The 13,184-nt window shown below is 34.0% G+C and overlaps 1 protein-coding gene across 1 annotated transcript; it reads left to right on the forward strand.

The window, feature by feature from the left end:
- Positions 1–7,594: 7,594 nt before the first annotated feature.
- On the forward strand, positions 7,595–12,796 carry LOC121751957 (NADPH--cytochrome P450 reductase-like). The gene is made up of 18 exons (XM_042146791.1): positions 7,595–8,109; positions 8,410–8,469; positions 8,560–8,636; positions 8,818–8,875; positions 8,965–9,048; positions 9,151–9,187; positions 9,552–9,621; positions 9,721–9,921; positions 10,018–10,110; positions 10,265–10,490; positions 10,575–10,658; positions 10,770–10,921; positions 11,028–11,124; positions 11,282–11,431; positions 11,524–11,601; positions 11,688–11,810; positions 11,931–12,044; positions 12,386–12,796. Exons 1-18 carry the CDS (start codon positions 7,756–7,758, stop codon positions 12,464–12,466), a joined length of 2,139 nt encoding a protein of 712 aa, XP_042002725.1. The 5' UTR covers positions 7,595–7,755; the 3' UTR covers positions 12,467–12,796.
- The last annotated feature ends 388 nt before the right edge of the window (positions 12,797–13,184 follow it).

Here is a 13,184-nt window from a genome sequence, read left to right on the forward strand (position 1 = left end):
GCCCAACACCCCCACACTTTGAGGCATTTGTAGGATGACTTCATTCCCTTCCACAACTCATAAGGAGTAACATCTTTTCCTTTGAGAGGGATTTTATTCAAGATATAGTTGGCTGTCAAAACAGCTTCCCCCCACATGTTATGTGGTAATCCTGAAGTCAGAAGCAGTGCATTCATCATCTCTTTTAGAGTTCGATTTTTGCGTTCTGCAACACCATTAGATTGTGGTGAATATGGTGCAGTTGTTTGATGAATTATACCACTTGCGTTGCATAACTCCTCAAACGGGGCTACATATTCGCCTCCTCTATCGCTTCAAATCGTTTTGATTTTACAACCAAGTTGATTCTCAATTTCGTTCTTATAATTTTTGAACGCTTCTATTGCTTCATCTTTACTTCTTAAAAGATAAATGTAGCAATACCTTGTGCAATCATCTATGAAAGTGATAAAGTACTTTTTACCACCTCTAGTTTGCACCATCTTTAAATCACATACGTCTGTGTGAATTAATTCAAGGGGTTTTGTGCTTCGTTCAACCGAGTGAAACGGCAACTTAGTCATTTTTGCTTCAAGACAAATTTCACATTTATCTTGGGAATCCACTTCATTAGCCTTTAGTAAATCTAAATTTCCTAATCTTTTAATGGCTTTTGAATTTACATGTCCCAATCTACAATGTCATAAATTTGAAGACTCAGTCAAATAAGAGGAAGTAGATGCTTTATTATTATTAGCCAATGACTTTGCAACACTGCGAGTTTAATACAACAATTTAACTCTTCTAATTAAATTTGAAGACTCGGTCAAATAAGACTCACATTTATTATTATTATTGGGCCAGTCAGGGACCTATGGAGGTTTGGATGTAGCCTCCCCCAATTAACTCTTCTAATTAAATTGAACCAACAATTTAATACAAATTTATATAGGAATATTATTATTAGCCAGTATAGTAATAATATTGCACTACTCATCCAAATCTGAAATTACAAGTAATCTAGGATTCCTCATTTTAAAAGTTTATTTCCCGCCCTTAAGATATAAATGTCAGTTAATTAATTGTTGTTTGCTATGTAGGTAATTAATTAACTTCTTTTTAATTCCAAGAGTAGACTCAACAAGAAACACTTATTTATTATTCATGGAATAATTAAATTCCAACTAGCTAGGTTCCGAATAATAAAACCTTGTTTCGAGCTCCTCTTGATGACATTATCAAACCAGACACACCAGGCGCGCGATCTGATACAATAGCAATACTAACACTGCTAGATATTGATCACCACTACCAAGATATCAGGATTATTGGATTGCGAAAAAACCCGCACCATTTGATAAATCAAAAGTAATACATAATCAATAACGTATGCTCAATGCTAAATATATTGGTTAAGAACTACTCCATCCGTCTACGGAAAATAGAGCACATTTAAAAAATGAAAGTTTTCAACAACTTCTCTCTTACTTTTTTCCCTTCTCTCTTACTAATAATATGGACCACACATTCCACTAACACTACTTCACTCTAACTTTTTGCCCTTCTCTCTTACTATAAATATGTACCCCATATTCCACTAATACTACTTCTCTCTTACTTTTTTCCCTTCTCTCTTACTAATAATATGTACCACACATTCCACTAACACTACTTCTCTCTTATTTTTTTTCCCTTCTCTCTTACTTTACCAATTCCACATTAAAACTCGTGTCATTAATAATGTGTCCTATTTTTCGTGGACGAAGGGAGTAATTATCTATCAAGCCATCGTCATTCAGTAGATAGCATAAATACATGTCTTGCTGTTAAATCCGTTTAGTGCTATACCACACCAATGTCATCTTATTTCAACAAGGCTTAGAAATATGCGGACTCACATTGCAACCTTTCGCTATGGGTAGTCAAGGCCTATCTGAGTTGTGAAATTCTACTTTTTTTTCAAAACTGACCGTGTTACCTTAAAGTGGACGACGCCTATAGCCGGTCTACCAAAACAAAGACTTTGACTTGTTACGTTTCTTATAAAATTTAAATATGTAAAAACAACCATTAAATGTAAAACATAACAATATTATGACAAAAAAATAATCTATTTTATTCATTTAAAAATAAAATAAGAGTTTTTACAATATTCATTCACTCGAAAAGCGATTTTAGTATACTAAACTCTAAGAATAGATGCTCTTATATTTAATGGTTTTTTTTGAAACGAAGGGATTAAGTTTTGTTCGTTGTTTATTTATCCTCCGTATTATCTGGTTTAGTTATTCAACATTATCTATATTCAATTTAATATATTTTAATAGTATGATGTAGTATCTCATTTCAAATGATAGTAGGGCATATTAGTTAAAATAATAAAATATAATTAAATAAAAAAATAAAGATAAATTATAGTATAAATTATACATGTATATAAAATCTTTAAATTTTAAATTGAATTGAATTATATTATTATATACCAATTCAAAAGAATGTGATATGGAAAATTCATAACAAATTTTCACATGAATCGACTTGGATTCAAAATAATTATACATCATTTAATTAAAATAATATATTTTTTAAAATTTGTAGATATTTAATTTATTAAACTTTTCCTAAATTGATTAGTATGTAACTTATTTCAAGTTAATTCATATTTGTAAATTGATTTTCAATGTAAAATGTTTAAAAAGTTAGATGATATATGTAAGGAATATTTTCCTAAATGTTTGTTTAGTTCGCTATGTGATAGTAAGGAATGATATGTTGCATCCCTTATGTGAGTTCTTTAGGTGAACAACTGAACATCATTCTCATTTCATGCACGTTTAATGTTGTTCGTTTTGATTTATATATAATTTGATATTAATACATTAAAAATGTTGTTAATAATTTTAATTTCATAAAATTCATAAAAATCAAAATTTGATTTGTTATTTTATTAATTTATTTAAAATTATAGAGAAAACGAGCAAATCGAACTCTGTTTTTATGAATTTTGTAAAATTAAAAATTTAAATAATATTTTTTAATACATTAGAATCAAACTAAATATATAAATCAAAACGAACAATACTAAACCTGCGTCAAATGAATGTGATGCTTACGTAAAGATTTTTGCGACAAGTTACCTAAGGGACGAGAAATATAAAAAATTGGGTAAAAGCAACCAATTAAATTTGAAGTCCAGATTTTCCAAAATAGGTTGTCAATTTTCCAAGTGGCATTGGTTGTCGTAAATTAATAATTGGATTGTTGACTTAATTTATAAGGTTCCACCGTAATAATAATATATCCGTTTCACAACACATATTTTTTCTTTTTAAGAAAGTGCATATTCTTCTTAGAACGGAAAAAACGGAAAAAGTAGTTTACTGTTCTGGCAATATTCAAACTTTTGAGTAAGTTAACTGATTAGAAGATTTGATGTTGGGAAAAAATTACCAAATTAAAATAATTATTTCTTAATCAAAATAATAAAATTGAAGTATAGTAATATGGGATATTATCGTGCGGGTTGGGTCGTTATCGTGTCAACCCATCGACGCAACCCAATAAGGTCAAACCCGACCCAACCCGAAATCATTGGGTTCTTATCGTGTCCCAACCCAACGGGTTCGTGTAGGATTCGTGCGTGTTATCGTGCACCCAGGAAAAAAGTCAATCATCTGTTCATGATAGTAAGTTAGCTTAACACGACACGATAACGACTAAAACATGATATTATTATACGATTTAAACATGATATTACCCGATAAAATAAAAAATTACCAAATTAAAATAATTATTTCTTAATCAAAATAATAAAATTGAAGTATAGTAATATGAGATATGATCAATGGCTAACTAATTACCAATCTAAAATTGAGATCAATTTTTAACCATTAGATTAGAAGATCTAGTGGTTAAAATAGTGTCAAGTGTATTATATTTAAATTTATATAATTATTAATTAAATTTAAAGGGTATTACTGTCAATTCTTATATATATTAATTATAAGAGCATCCACAACCGTGCTCTTGCCAGCGGCACGGTTGTGGGCCCGGGCGGTACTATTCATGCCTGCTCTCTGGCAAGAGCACAATACCCACAACTGTGCTCTTCCGCAAGGACGAGCACAATTAATATAAAATTCAATTAAACAAAAACATTTCCATAATATTAAAATTCATTTAAAAACCACAATAAATATTACAAATTACAAATAAAATTAAAAATTACATAATTAAAATCCTAAAAATTAAAAATTACATAATTAAAATCCTAAAAATTAAAAATTACATAATTAAACTCCTAAAAATTAAAAATTACATAATTAAACTCATAAAAATTGAGATTTAGAGAGTTGTTTAGTATAGTGTCATTTTTTGTGTTTGAAATGAGAGTATTTATAGATGAAAGTATGAATTTTGGGGTAAAAATAATGAAAAAAAAATAAATTAAAAGTGTGGAAAAAATGGATATATTTTATTAGGAAGTGAGAAAATATTTTTTTTATTAATTTTGAATTTTTCAGATTTTTTCGATTTTATTAAAAAAATAATAATAAAAAATGATAAATCAACGGGCCAATCAGAAGCTGCCACGTCGCCACCTCGTGCTCTTGCCGCTGGCACGGACGTGCTCTTAGCTAAGAGCACCACCCTGCCAGCGGCAGGGCGCATCAACGGACGAGCTCCGTCCTTGCCAGCGGCAAGGACGGCGGTGAGCATGCTGCTCACCGCTGCGGATGGTCTAACTAACTACTTTCTATCTCCTTAAAATCATCTCAAAACTTTAAATTTACATAACTCTCTCGATTTAAATTATTTTTCCCCAAAAAAATACATCAAATTAAAGATAAATTTATAAGGATTCTAACGAGATCTCAATTGCATATGTTCTGACGACGTTCGAATGTTGAAATTTGATAATTTTTATTTCTGTTTTCGTATATGGTAATAAACAATTTTATCAATAAATACATCAAACAATCTCAATATAATGCATGTACAATCTCAATATAATGAATGTACAATCTCCATAAAAATGTGTCGACATTTTTTGGCACTTGTGTAGAGATTCTCATGTCACTGTGTTGATATTTGTAATACATTATTTTGATAAAAAAAACCACGAAAATTATAATATGTTAACAAAATGACGATTTTACCCCTTTATTGGTATTTTGTCAACTATTTATTGAAATTCGTGAGGTGTAATCTCATCTATTCATTTTAAAATCTAAGGGTGTAGATTTGGTCTTAATTTTGGATTATGATGTTATAAGTAATAGAAGAGGACTCATAGTAATATTATATATAAATAATAAAATAAAATAATTTTAAAAATTAATTATTAATAAAATCTAAGCATAATATTTTCTTAAAAAATTCATAAAAAAATCAATTAATATTTTTTAATTAATAAAATTAAAGTATAGTATTTTTTAATTAATTAAAAATAAAGTATAATAGTATTTTTAATTAATTAGAATTAAAGTATAATATTCTTTAATCAACAAAAATAACTAAAATTAAAGTTTAATAATTTTTTAATTAATAAAAACAATTATTTTTTTCTTAACGTATAACCCAAACCCGACCCAAACCCAACCCGATCAAATCCGTTATCTTCGGGTTCTTATTGAGTCGACCCTATAAGGACCCAAATCATATACGTGCGTGTTCGTGTCGTGTTAATTTTGTGCGGATTCGTGTCATGTTATCGTATCGTATCAAAAATTGTCAGCCCTTTTAGAATCTAATTGATAAAGTGACTGGAGTAGCAAGCCCTCATTTCTTAAAGAATATCAACATAAAAATGTAAGCATCTAATATTCTATATGTCAAATTGCATTCTAGATTAGATATTAATTTTGTTAATTAGCATATGATTTTTTTGGAAATCATTTTATGAGATCTTCGGGGATAGGAAATATCTTCGGTGGCCTCTTTTGGTGTATGTATTATTCGGCCGATGTTTATTGCCTTCTATGCCTATGTGACACACCCCTCTCCCCGCATTGTCAGTCAGCTGAAATAATGCTTATAATCAGTGTCTAAAAGATTGTCATGGGTAGAACCATTGTCAACACCAAATAGATCCCTATGGTACTCAAAACATTGTCTCATAAGCTTATATATGTGCTGTGTGATTACAAGAATGAGGAAACTAACTAACTTCTCGAAAACAAGAATCAGTTACAACCGCTGCCTCCCAACGGCTACTTCCAGCTCTTCACTTCTTGATCTTTCACCCGAGCTCCAACGGCTCTTTCAGCTTGAGCTTGATTGAATTTGTAGGAGCATAACTCACAAGTGTGTTTAACAAAGAAGCATGCTGGTATGACTGCTCTTATTTACACATATATCTAATAAAAATGATGCATTTCTAAACATTACTAAGGTTTCGTAGATAAAAAAATTGCATTAGAGTATACTAAGGTGGCGTTCGGTTGCCATGACTAAGATAATGTTAATGCTCTAACGTATTTACGTATATTTAATGATACTGGCATTTATTTGATTTTTTTTAAAAATAAGATAATGAATAAGTGATTTAAAAAAATTGTAAAAGAGAAGAACGAACTCGAATTGGAAGGATAAAACAATAAAAAACAACATTAATGTTGAGTAATACAACAAAACACAAACGGAATACTAATTTGTGGCAATTGATGCTAATTCGTGGCAATTTGTGTAGAACATTGCCCTTTTTATAGTATCAATTAGATGAATACCTAACTGCCAAATATGAATAATGTAAATTATTTAGAAAAATATACTCCTTATGATCTCATAAAAATATTTATATTTATTTTTATTTTTATTTTTAATCCATTTCACAAGAATATACACTTTCTAAATTTAATTTTTTTTCTCTTAATAGAGTAAGACTTATACTCTAATACTCCCTCCGTTCGCCATTAGGAGTCCCATTTATGTGCGGCACAAGTTTTAAGAAATGTTAAGAAAAGTGGGTGGAAAAAAAGTTAGTGGAATATGAGTCCCACTTGTATATATTAGTATTAAATGAAATGTAAGTGTAATGAGTTAGTGGAAGGTGAGACCCTATCACCATTTATGATAAAAGTGAACCGGGACTCCTATTCGCGGATGGATTAAAATGGAAAAATAGGACTCCTATTCGCGGACGGAGTGAGTAATATTTACTCCCTCCATATTAAAAAAATAGAAACATTTGAAACGTCATGAGTTTTAATGCACCATCGGTAAAGTAAGTGATAAGAAATGATAAAGTAAGAGAGAGGAAAAGAAAAATGAATAAAGTAAGAGAAAAGAAGAGAAAAATAGTGAAAATAGAGTTAATAGATTGTGTGGTCCATATCCTAAAATAGAAAGATTCTAAAGTTTCTATTTTTAAGGAACAACCTAAAATGAAAATAGTTGCTATTTTAAAAAAACGGGGGAGTACTTACTAATTTTTTTAACCTTTTTAATTATACACTAAAATTAATAATAAAAATAAATATATTTTTATGTGAAAGAGGTGGAGCATGTCACAAAACGATGTTAATGAGAATTTACCGATATAACCCAAGTTAGTGGTGAGGTTAGGTGGGTTTATGACCAGTCTGGTTTGGTAGGCGATTGCATCTCTCTTCCCTTCTCTGCATATAAAACTCCACAATTCCTTTCTCATTCCGTATAATTCAGAGTCTCTCCAAACTGCATCAAAGCTCAAGCTCATTTCCAGAGAGACTCTGATTGGCGAAATTCGGGAAACCTCTTCACCGATTTGCAAAAATCCTCTGCAATTTCACAACCATGGAATCCACTCCGGACAAGCTATCTCCCTTGGATTTGATGACTGCCATTTTGAAAGGAGTGAAGCTCGACAATTCCAACGGCTCCGCGGAGGCGGCGCAGCCGGCCGTGGTGGCGATGCTCATGGAGAACAAGGATCTCATGATGATGCTCACCACATCGCTCGCCGTGCTCCTAGGGTTCGCCGTCTATCTCGTATGGCGCCGCGGAGCCGGATCGGCGAAGAAGGCGGTCGAGCCGCCCAAGCTGGTAGTCCCTAAAGCGCTCTCCGAGGCCGAGGAAGAGGATGACGGCAAGAAGAAGGTCACCATATTTTTTGGCACGCAGACTGGCACAGCAGAAGGCTTTGCTAAGGTATTAAAAATTAACAAAAAAGGTTTATAACTTTTTTTTTTAAAGTTTTTGGTTCAATTACATTGAAATTCTCGATGAGAAAGTTGGATCGCTGCACTTTGAAGTTGAAGTTAGTTGAAAAGGACATGTATGCAAATCTAAAATTCAAAATTCTATTAATCATCAGGAGCTGGTCATGAATTTGATCTATTCTCTGATTAGGTCGGCTGGCACCTTTTAGTAATGATAATCTTCTTTCTAAACATTAACCATATTTGGTTTATTTTGGTGAATTATGGATTTGATTTCGCTGCTGTATAGGCCCTTGCCGAGGAAGCTAAAGCTAGATACCCACAGGCCAACTTTAAAGTAGTTGACTTGGTAAGAATATAATTTTCTTTTCTGGTTTCAGTAATTAACTTGCAGATTTATTATGTGCTCTTTTTTAATTTGATTTTTTGATCGGTTCAGGATGATTATGCCGCTGATGATGAAGAGTATGAGGAGAAGATGAAGAAGGAGAATATTGCATTCTTTTTCTTGGCAACGTAGGTTCATCATTTGTTGAATTATGAGTCCCAATTTCATAAAGATGCAGTTTTTTCTGCATATGGTTGAAATTACTTTCGTACACGTGCTTTTGCCAGTGCCAGATAATATGGTAGTGTTTAAAGTCATGTTTCATAATTATGTTATATAATTAGTTGGTTGGGGGTTGGCTGGTTGCAGATATGGAGATGGTGAGCCTACAGATAATGCTGCTAGGTTTTACAAATGGTTTTCCGAGGTAAAAAGATAAATGCTGTCTAACTTTTTTACGTTCAGGTTTGGAGATTGGGGTTGGTTTTGATGAGTGTTGTGAATCTTGTGATCCAGGGAAAAGAGGATGGTGACTCTTTTAAGAATCTCCATTATGGTGTATTTGGACTTGGAAACAGGCAGTATGAGCATTTCAACAAGGTCTGTATGCGAATCCGTTATTTGTAAATATGCATTTACCCGATGGCGACTACTGCCGTATCTTGTACTCATGTGTTATTTGTTTAAACTTTACTTGAACAGATAGCAATAGTGGTGGATGAGATTCTCGCCAAGCAAGGTATGCAGATTTCTAGGAGTAGTTTTTGTTTGATTGGGTTCTTAGAGACATGATTGTTAGGTTTTTTTTTGAAATGCTTGGTTTACATTAATGGAACCTGGAATTTAGTGTTGCTTCAGTTTCATTCAAATCTTGGAGTGATTAGCTTCTTTTCTTACTTTCCTCACCATTTAAGTCTAATCATATAGAGTAAAAGTTGAATGGCTTACAAACTGGTCTTAAAAGTTGACAAAGACACTACTAAAATAGGAATCTCATATAAAATAGGAACAGTGAAGGAATGTGAATTCTTTTTTCTCGGTCTGTCCTGAATGTAGCCATGTATTTAATCCACTTTTCCTTACATGTACTGTATAACCTCCAGGTGCGAAGCGGCTTATCCCCGTGGGTCTTGGGGATGACGATCAATGCATTGAAGATGACTTTTCAGCATGGTACCAAGAAGACAGATAAAGTTTTTTACTTGATAAATTATGTACATTTCTTAAGTATCCTAATGTTTTCTATTACTTGTGTTGAACATTGCAATGCAGGCGTGAGAATGTATGGCCCGAATTGGATAATTTGCTTCGTGATGAGGATGATGCAACAACTGTTTCTACTCCATACACTGCTGCAGTTTTGGAGTATCGCGTTGTGTTCCATGACCAACCAGAAGGAATGCCCTCGGAGAATGGCTTAGCCAATGGCCATGCGGATGGCACTGCTTCCTATGATGCTCAGCATCCCTGCAGGTGATGGAGTACTCCTGCATTTTCTTATTAGGTTTCTCGAGCATGTATGATGTTTCCGTTTGCCTAACATATTCTGTTTATTTTTCTTTCTTCTAGGGCAAATGTTGCTGTAAAGAAAGAACTTCATACTCCTCTATCTGATCGTTCTTGCACTCACATGGAATTCGACATATCTGGCAGTGGATTGGAGTGAGTCTTTTATTCTTTTCTCAGTATTCAGCCTGTCGGATGCTGTAAATGCTGATTGGCCAGTTGCATCAATAATCGACTGCCTGTTCTTACCATGAACAAAAAGCTAAAGGAGAATACTGTCAGTTCCTTACATTATTATTCTATTCCTCAGGTATGAAACAGGGGATCATGTTGGTGTTTACTGTGAGAACATGATTGAGACTGTAGAGGAAGCCGAAAGGTTGCTTGGTCTATCTCCTCAAACATACTTCTCTGTTCACACTGACAAAGAGGACGGCACACCACTTGGTGGAAGTGCCCTGCCTCCTCCCTTCCCGCCTTGCACTTTGAGGACAGCACTAAGCCGATATGCTGATCTTTTAAATGCTCCCAAAAAGGTATGCTGTGTTACTGCACTGCGTTATTCTCTGGTGCTGCTTATTGTTACTCAGCTGGTGACCAATTGTTTGAAAATTTTGCAGTCAGCTTTGATCGCATTGGCTGCCTATGCTTTGGACCCTAGCGAAGCTGATCGTCTCAAACATCTTGCTTCCCCTGCTGGGAAGGTTCGGACACGTTTAATTATGTATTTCTACATATATTTCCATCATCTTTAATGTCCGAAATCGATCACTACGTCCTCTATGAACTTATGTGTGTACAATTCTGTATTTTAGGAGGAATATGCACAGTATGTCGTTGCTGGTCAGAGAAGCCTGCTTGAGGTCATGGCTGAGTTCCCATCAGTCAAGCCTCCTCTTGGTGTTTTCTTTGCAGGAATCGCTCCTCGCTTGCTGCCTCGGTTCTATTCCATCTCCTCCTCCCCAAAGTGAGTATTTATTTCCCCCGTCTTATTCTATTAACCCTCCTCATCTATTTTAATCTCTTTTATGTTCATCTTCCTGACTCTCGATGATTTATAATTTTTACTGAAGGATTGCACCTTCAAGAATTCACGTCACTTGTGCATTGGTGTATGAGAAAACTCCCACAGGAAGAATCCACAAGGGTGTCTGCTCAACATGGATGAAGGTATTCTCGGTTTTGAGTTGTCTCGTGTTTAATAGCTTCATCCAAATTTATGACATGGTCGAAACATAGTTTGTTATTATAATCCACAACTATAGGCTTTAGGCAACTTAATCCATTTCTTTCATTTGTCAAGTCTCACCTTCTGTCTCTTTATCAGAATGCCGTGCCATTGGAGGAAAGCCCTGACTGCTCTTCAGCACCGATTTTTGTTAGGACCTCTAACTTCAGACTACCTGCTGATCCTAAACTACCAATTATCATGATTGGTCCCGGAACTGGCTTGGCTCCATTTAGGGGTTTCCTTCAGGTTTGTTTCTACTGATATATATTCTGGCCTAGTTGTCCTTTTAAGAATTTCCATTTAGATGATAACATGGTAATTTTCTGTTTATATTTCAGGAAAGATTAGCTCTGAAGGAATCTGGTGCAGAACTGGGTCCGGCTGTATTGTTCTTTGGTTGCAGGAACAGCAAAATGGTTAGCAAATATATCACCAATTCTATAAGTACATTAAACCATAAAAAAATGTTCAAATTGTAAATTTCTGTTTTACCTTTCTTCAGGACTTCATTTATGAAGAGGAATTGTATAACTTTGTTAAAGCTGGAGTGATCTCTGAGCTCGTCCTTGCATTCTCACGTGACGGACCTACCAAGGAATATGTTCAACATAAAATGGCACAAAAGGTACATATCAGTTTTACTTAATTGAAATCCTCTAGTTGCTTCTGCATTTAACACTGATCTTTTAATAATACCAATCTTTCTACAATCATCTCCATCTAAACTTTTACGTGTGAAATACAGGCTTCAGAGTTGTGGAATATGATATCCGAAGGAGGCTATGTTTACGTATGCGGTGATGCCAAGGGCATGGCGCGTGATGTCCATCGAACTATCCACACCATCGTGCAAGAACAGGTTTGATTTCTGAACATGAAAACATGACAAGATTTTTTGCCCTCTCTCTGTGGGGTCCATTTATTTATTGGTGAAACTCCCATCACAATATCCTTTTGTGGTTGTCATGTTGACACAAACACAACTTCTTGAACACCCTCCATTTTTCCAATACCTGTTTCTGGTGCGATGCTGACGGGTCATTCATTACGAAAAAGACGGGCTTTTTTGGCTTTTCTTGAAATTTAGAACTTGTTTCCCTCCCTTCACCGAGCGAGCACATTCCTTCTAGACTGTTCTTATGAATATGAATCTATATAGTCTTGAACTAACAGACCACTAATTTTTTTTTGGCATCCCAGGGCTCTCTGGACAGCTCGAAAACTGAGAGCTTCGTGAAGAATCTGCAGATGACAGGAAGATACTTGCGCGATGTATGGTAATAGTTGCTATGGTGATTGAATAAAAGTCGGGAGGCTATTATACCGAACGACTTTGCACCGGTTGTGACCAAAAGTGGTGAACGAAGTATCTTGTGAATTATATAGGAGGGTGGGTAATATGCAAATAGCTGCCTACCAAAACCCAAGGGAAATCTCAGTGTTGTAATCTTACTTTTTTTGTCATTCTTTATTAAGGAATTTTTTTGTTCGGCTTGCTATGAAATATAAATATATATACACATATTTATTGAGTTTTATGTTAGTAGACGAGTTAGGGAAAGACCCATTGTAATCTGAATCATCCTGGAAATGTATATGGTTCTTGCTACACATGTTCATTTAGCACCTATGGTGGTATTCTTTACTTTTTGTTTAATTAATTCATGGCTTTTTGATTATTATATTTCTTCCAACCCTTGTATCGCTGTATCCATTATTTACTTAATGGAATTTTAACCATCATCATAACCACGAGTCGAGAGGTTATATACGATGGCATCTCGAGTAAATTAATGATTTCTTTTATATTTTATAAATTATATGTTTGCTATGTAGTAGGTGACCACTCAATCCTAGAGTTAGTTGACTATTTTGTTCACTTAGACATTTTGTCATGTGAAAGAATCTCTACAAATTTGAGGGATTGTGGGTTTCGGAGACGCTCAATCCAACCAACCACTCGCAAACCTAAACCTAATTATGGGCCTAAGGCATCCAC

This window comes from Salvia splendens, chromosome 10, assembly GCF_004379255.2.
Source record: "Salvia splendens isolate huo1 chromosome 10, SspV2, whole genome shotgun sequence".
In the NCBI taxonomy this organism is placed as follows: Eukaryota; Viridiplantae; Streptophyta; class Magnoliopsida; order Lamiales; family Lamiaceae; genus Salvia; species Salvia splendens.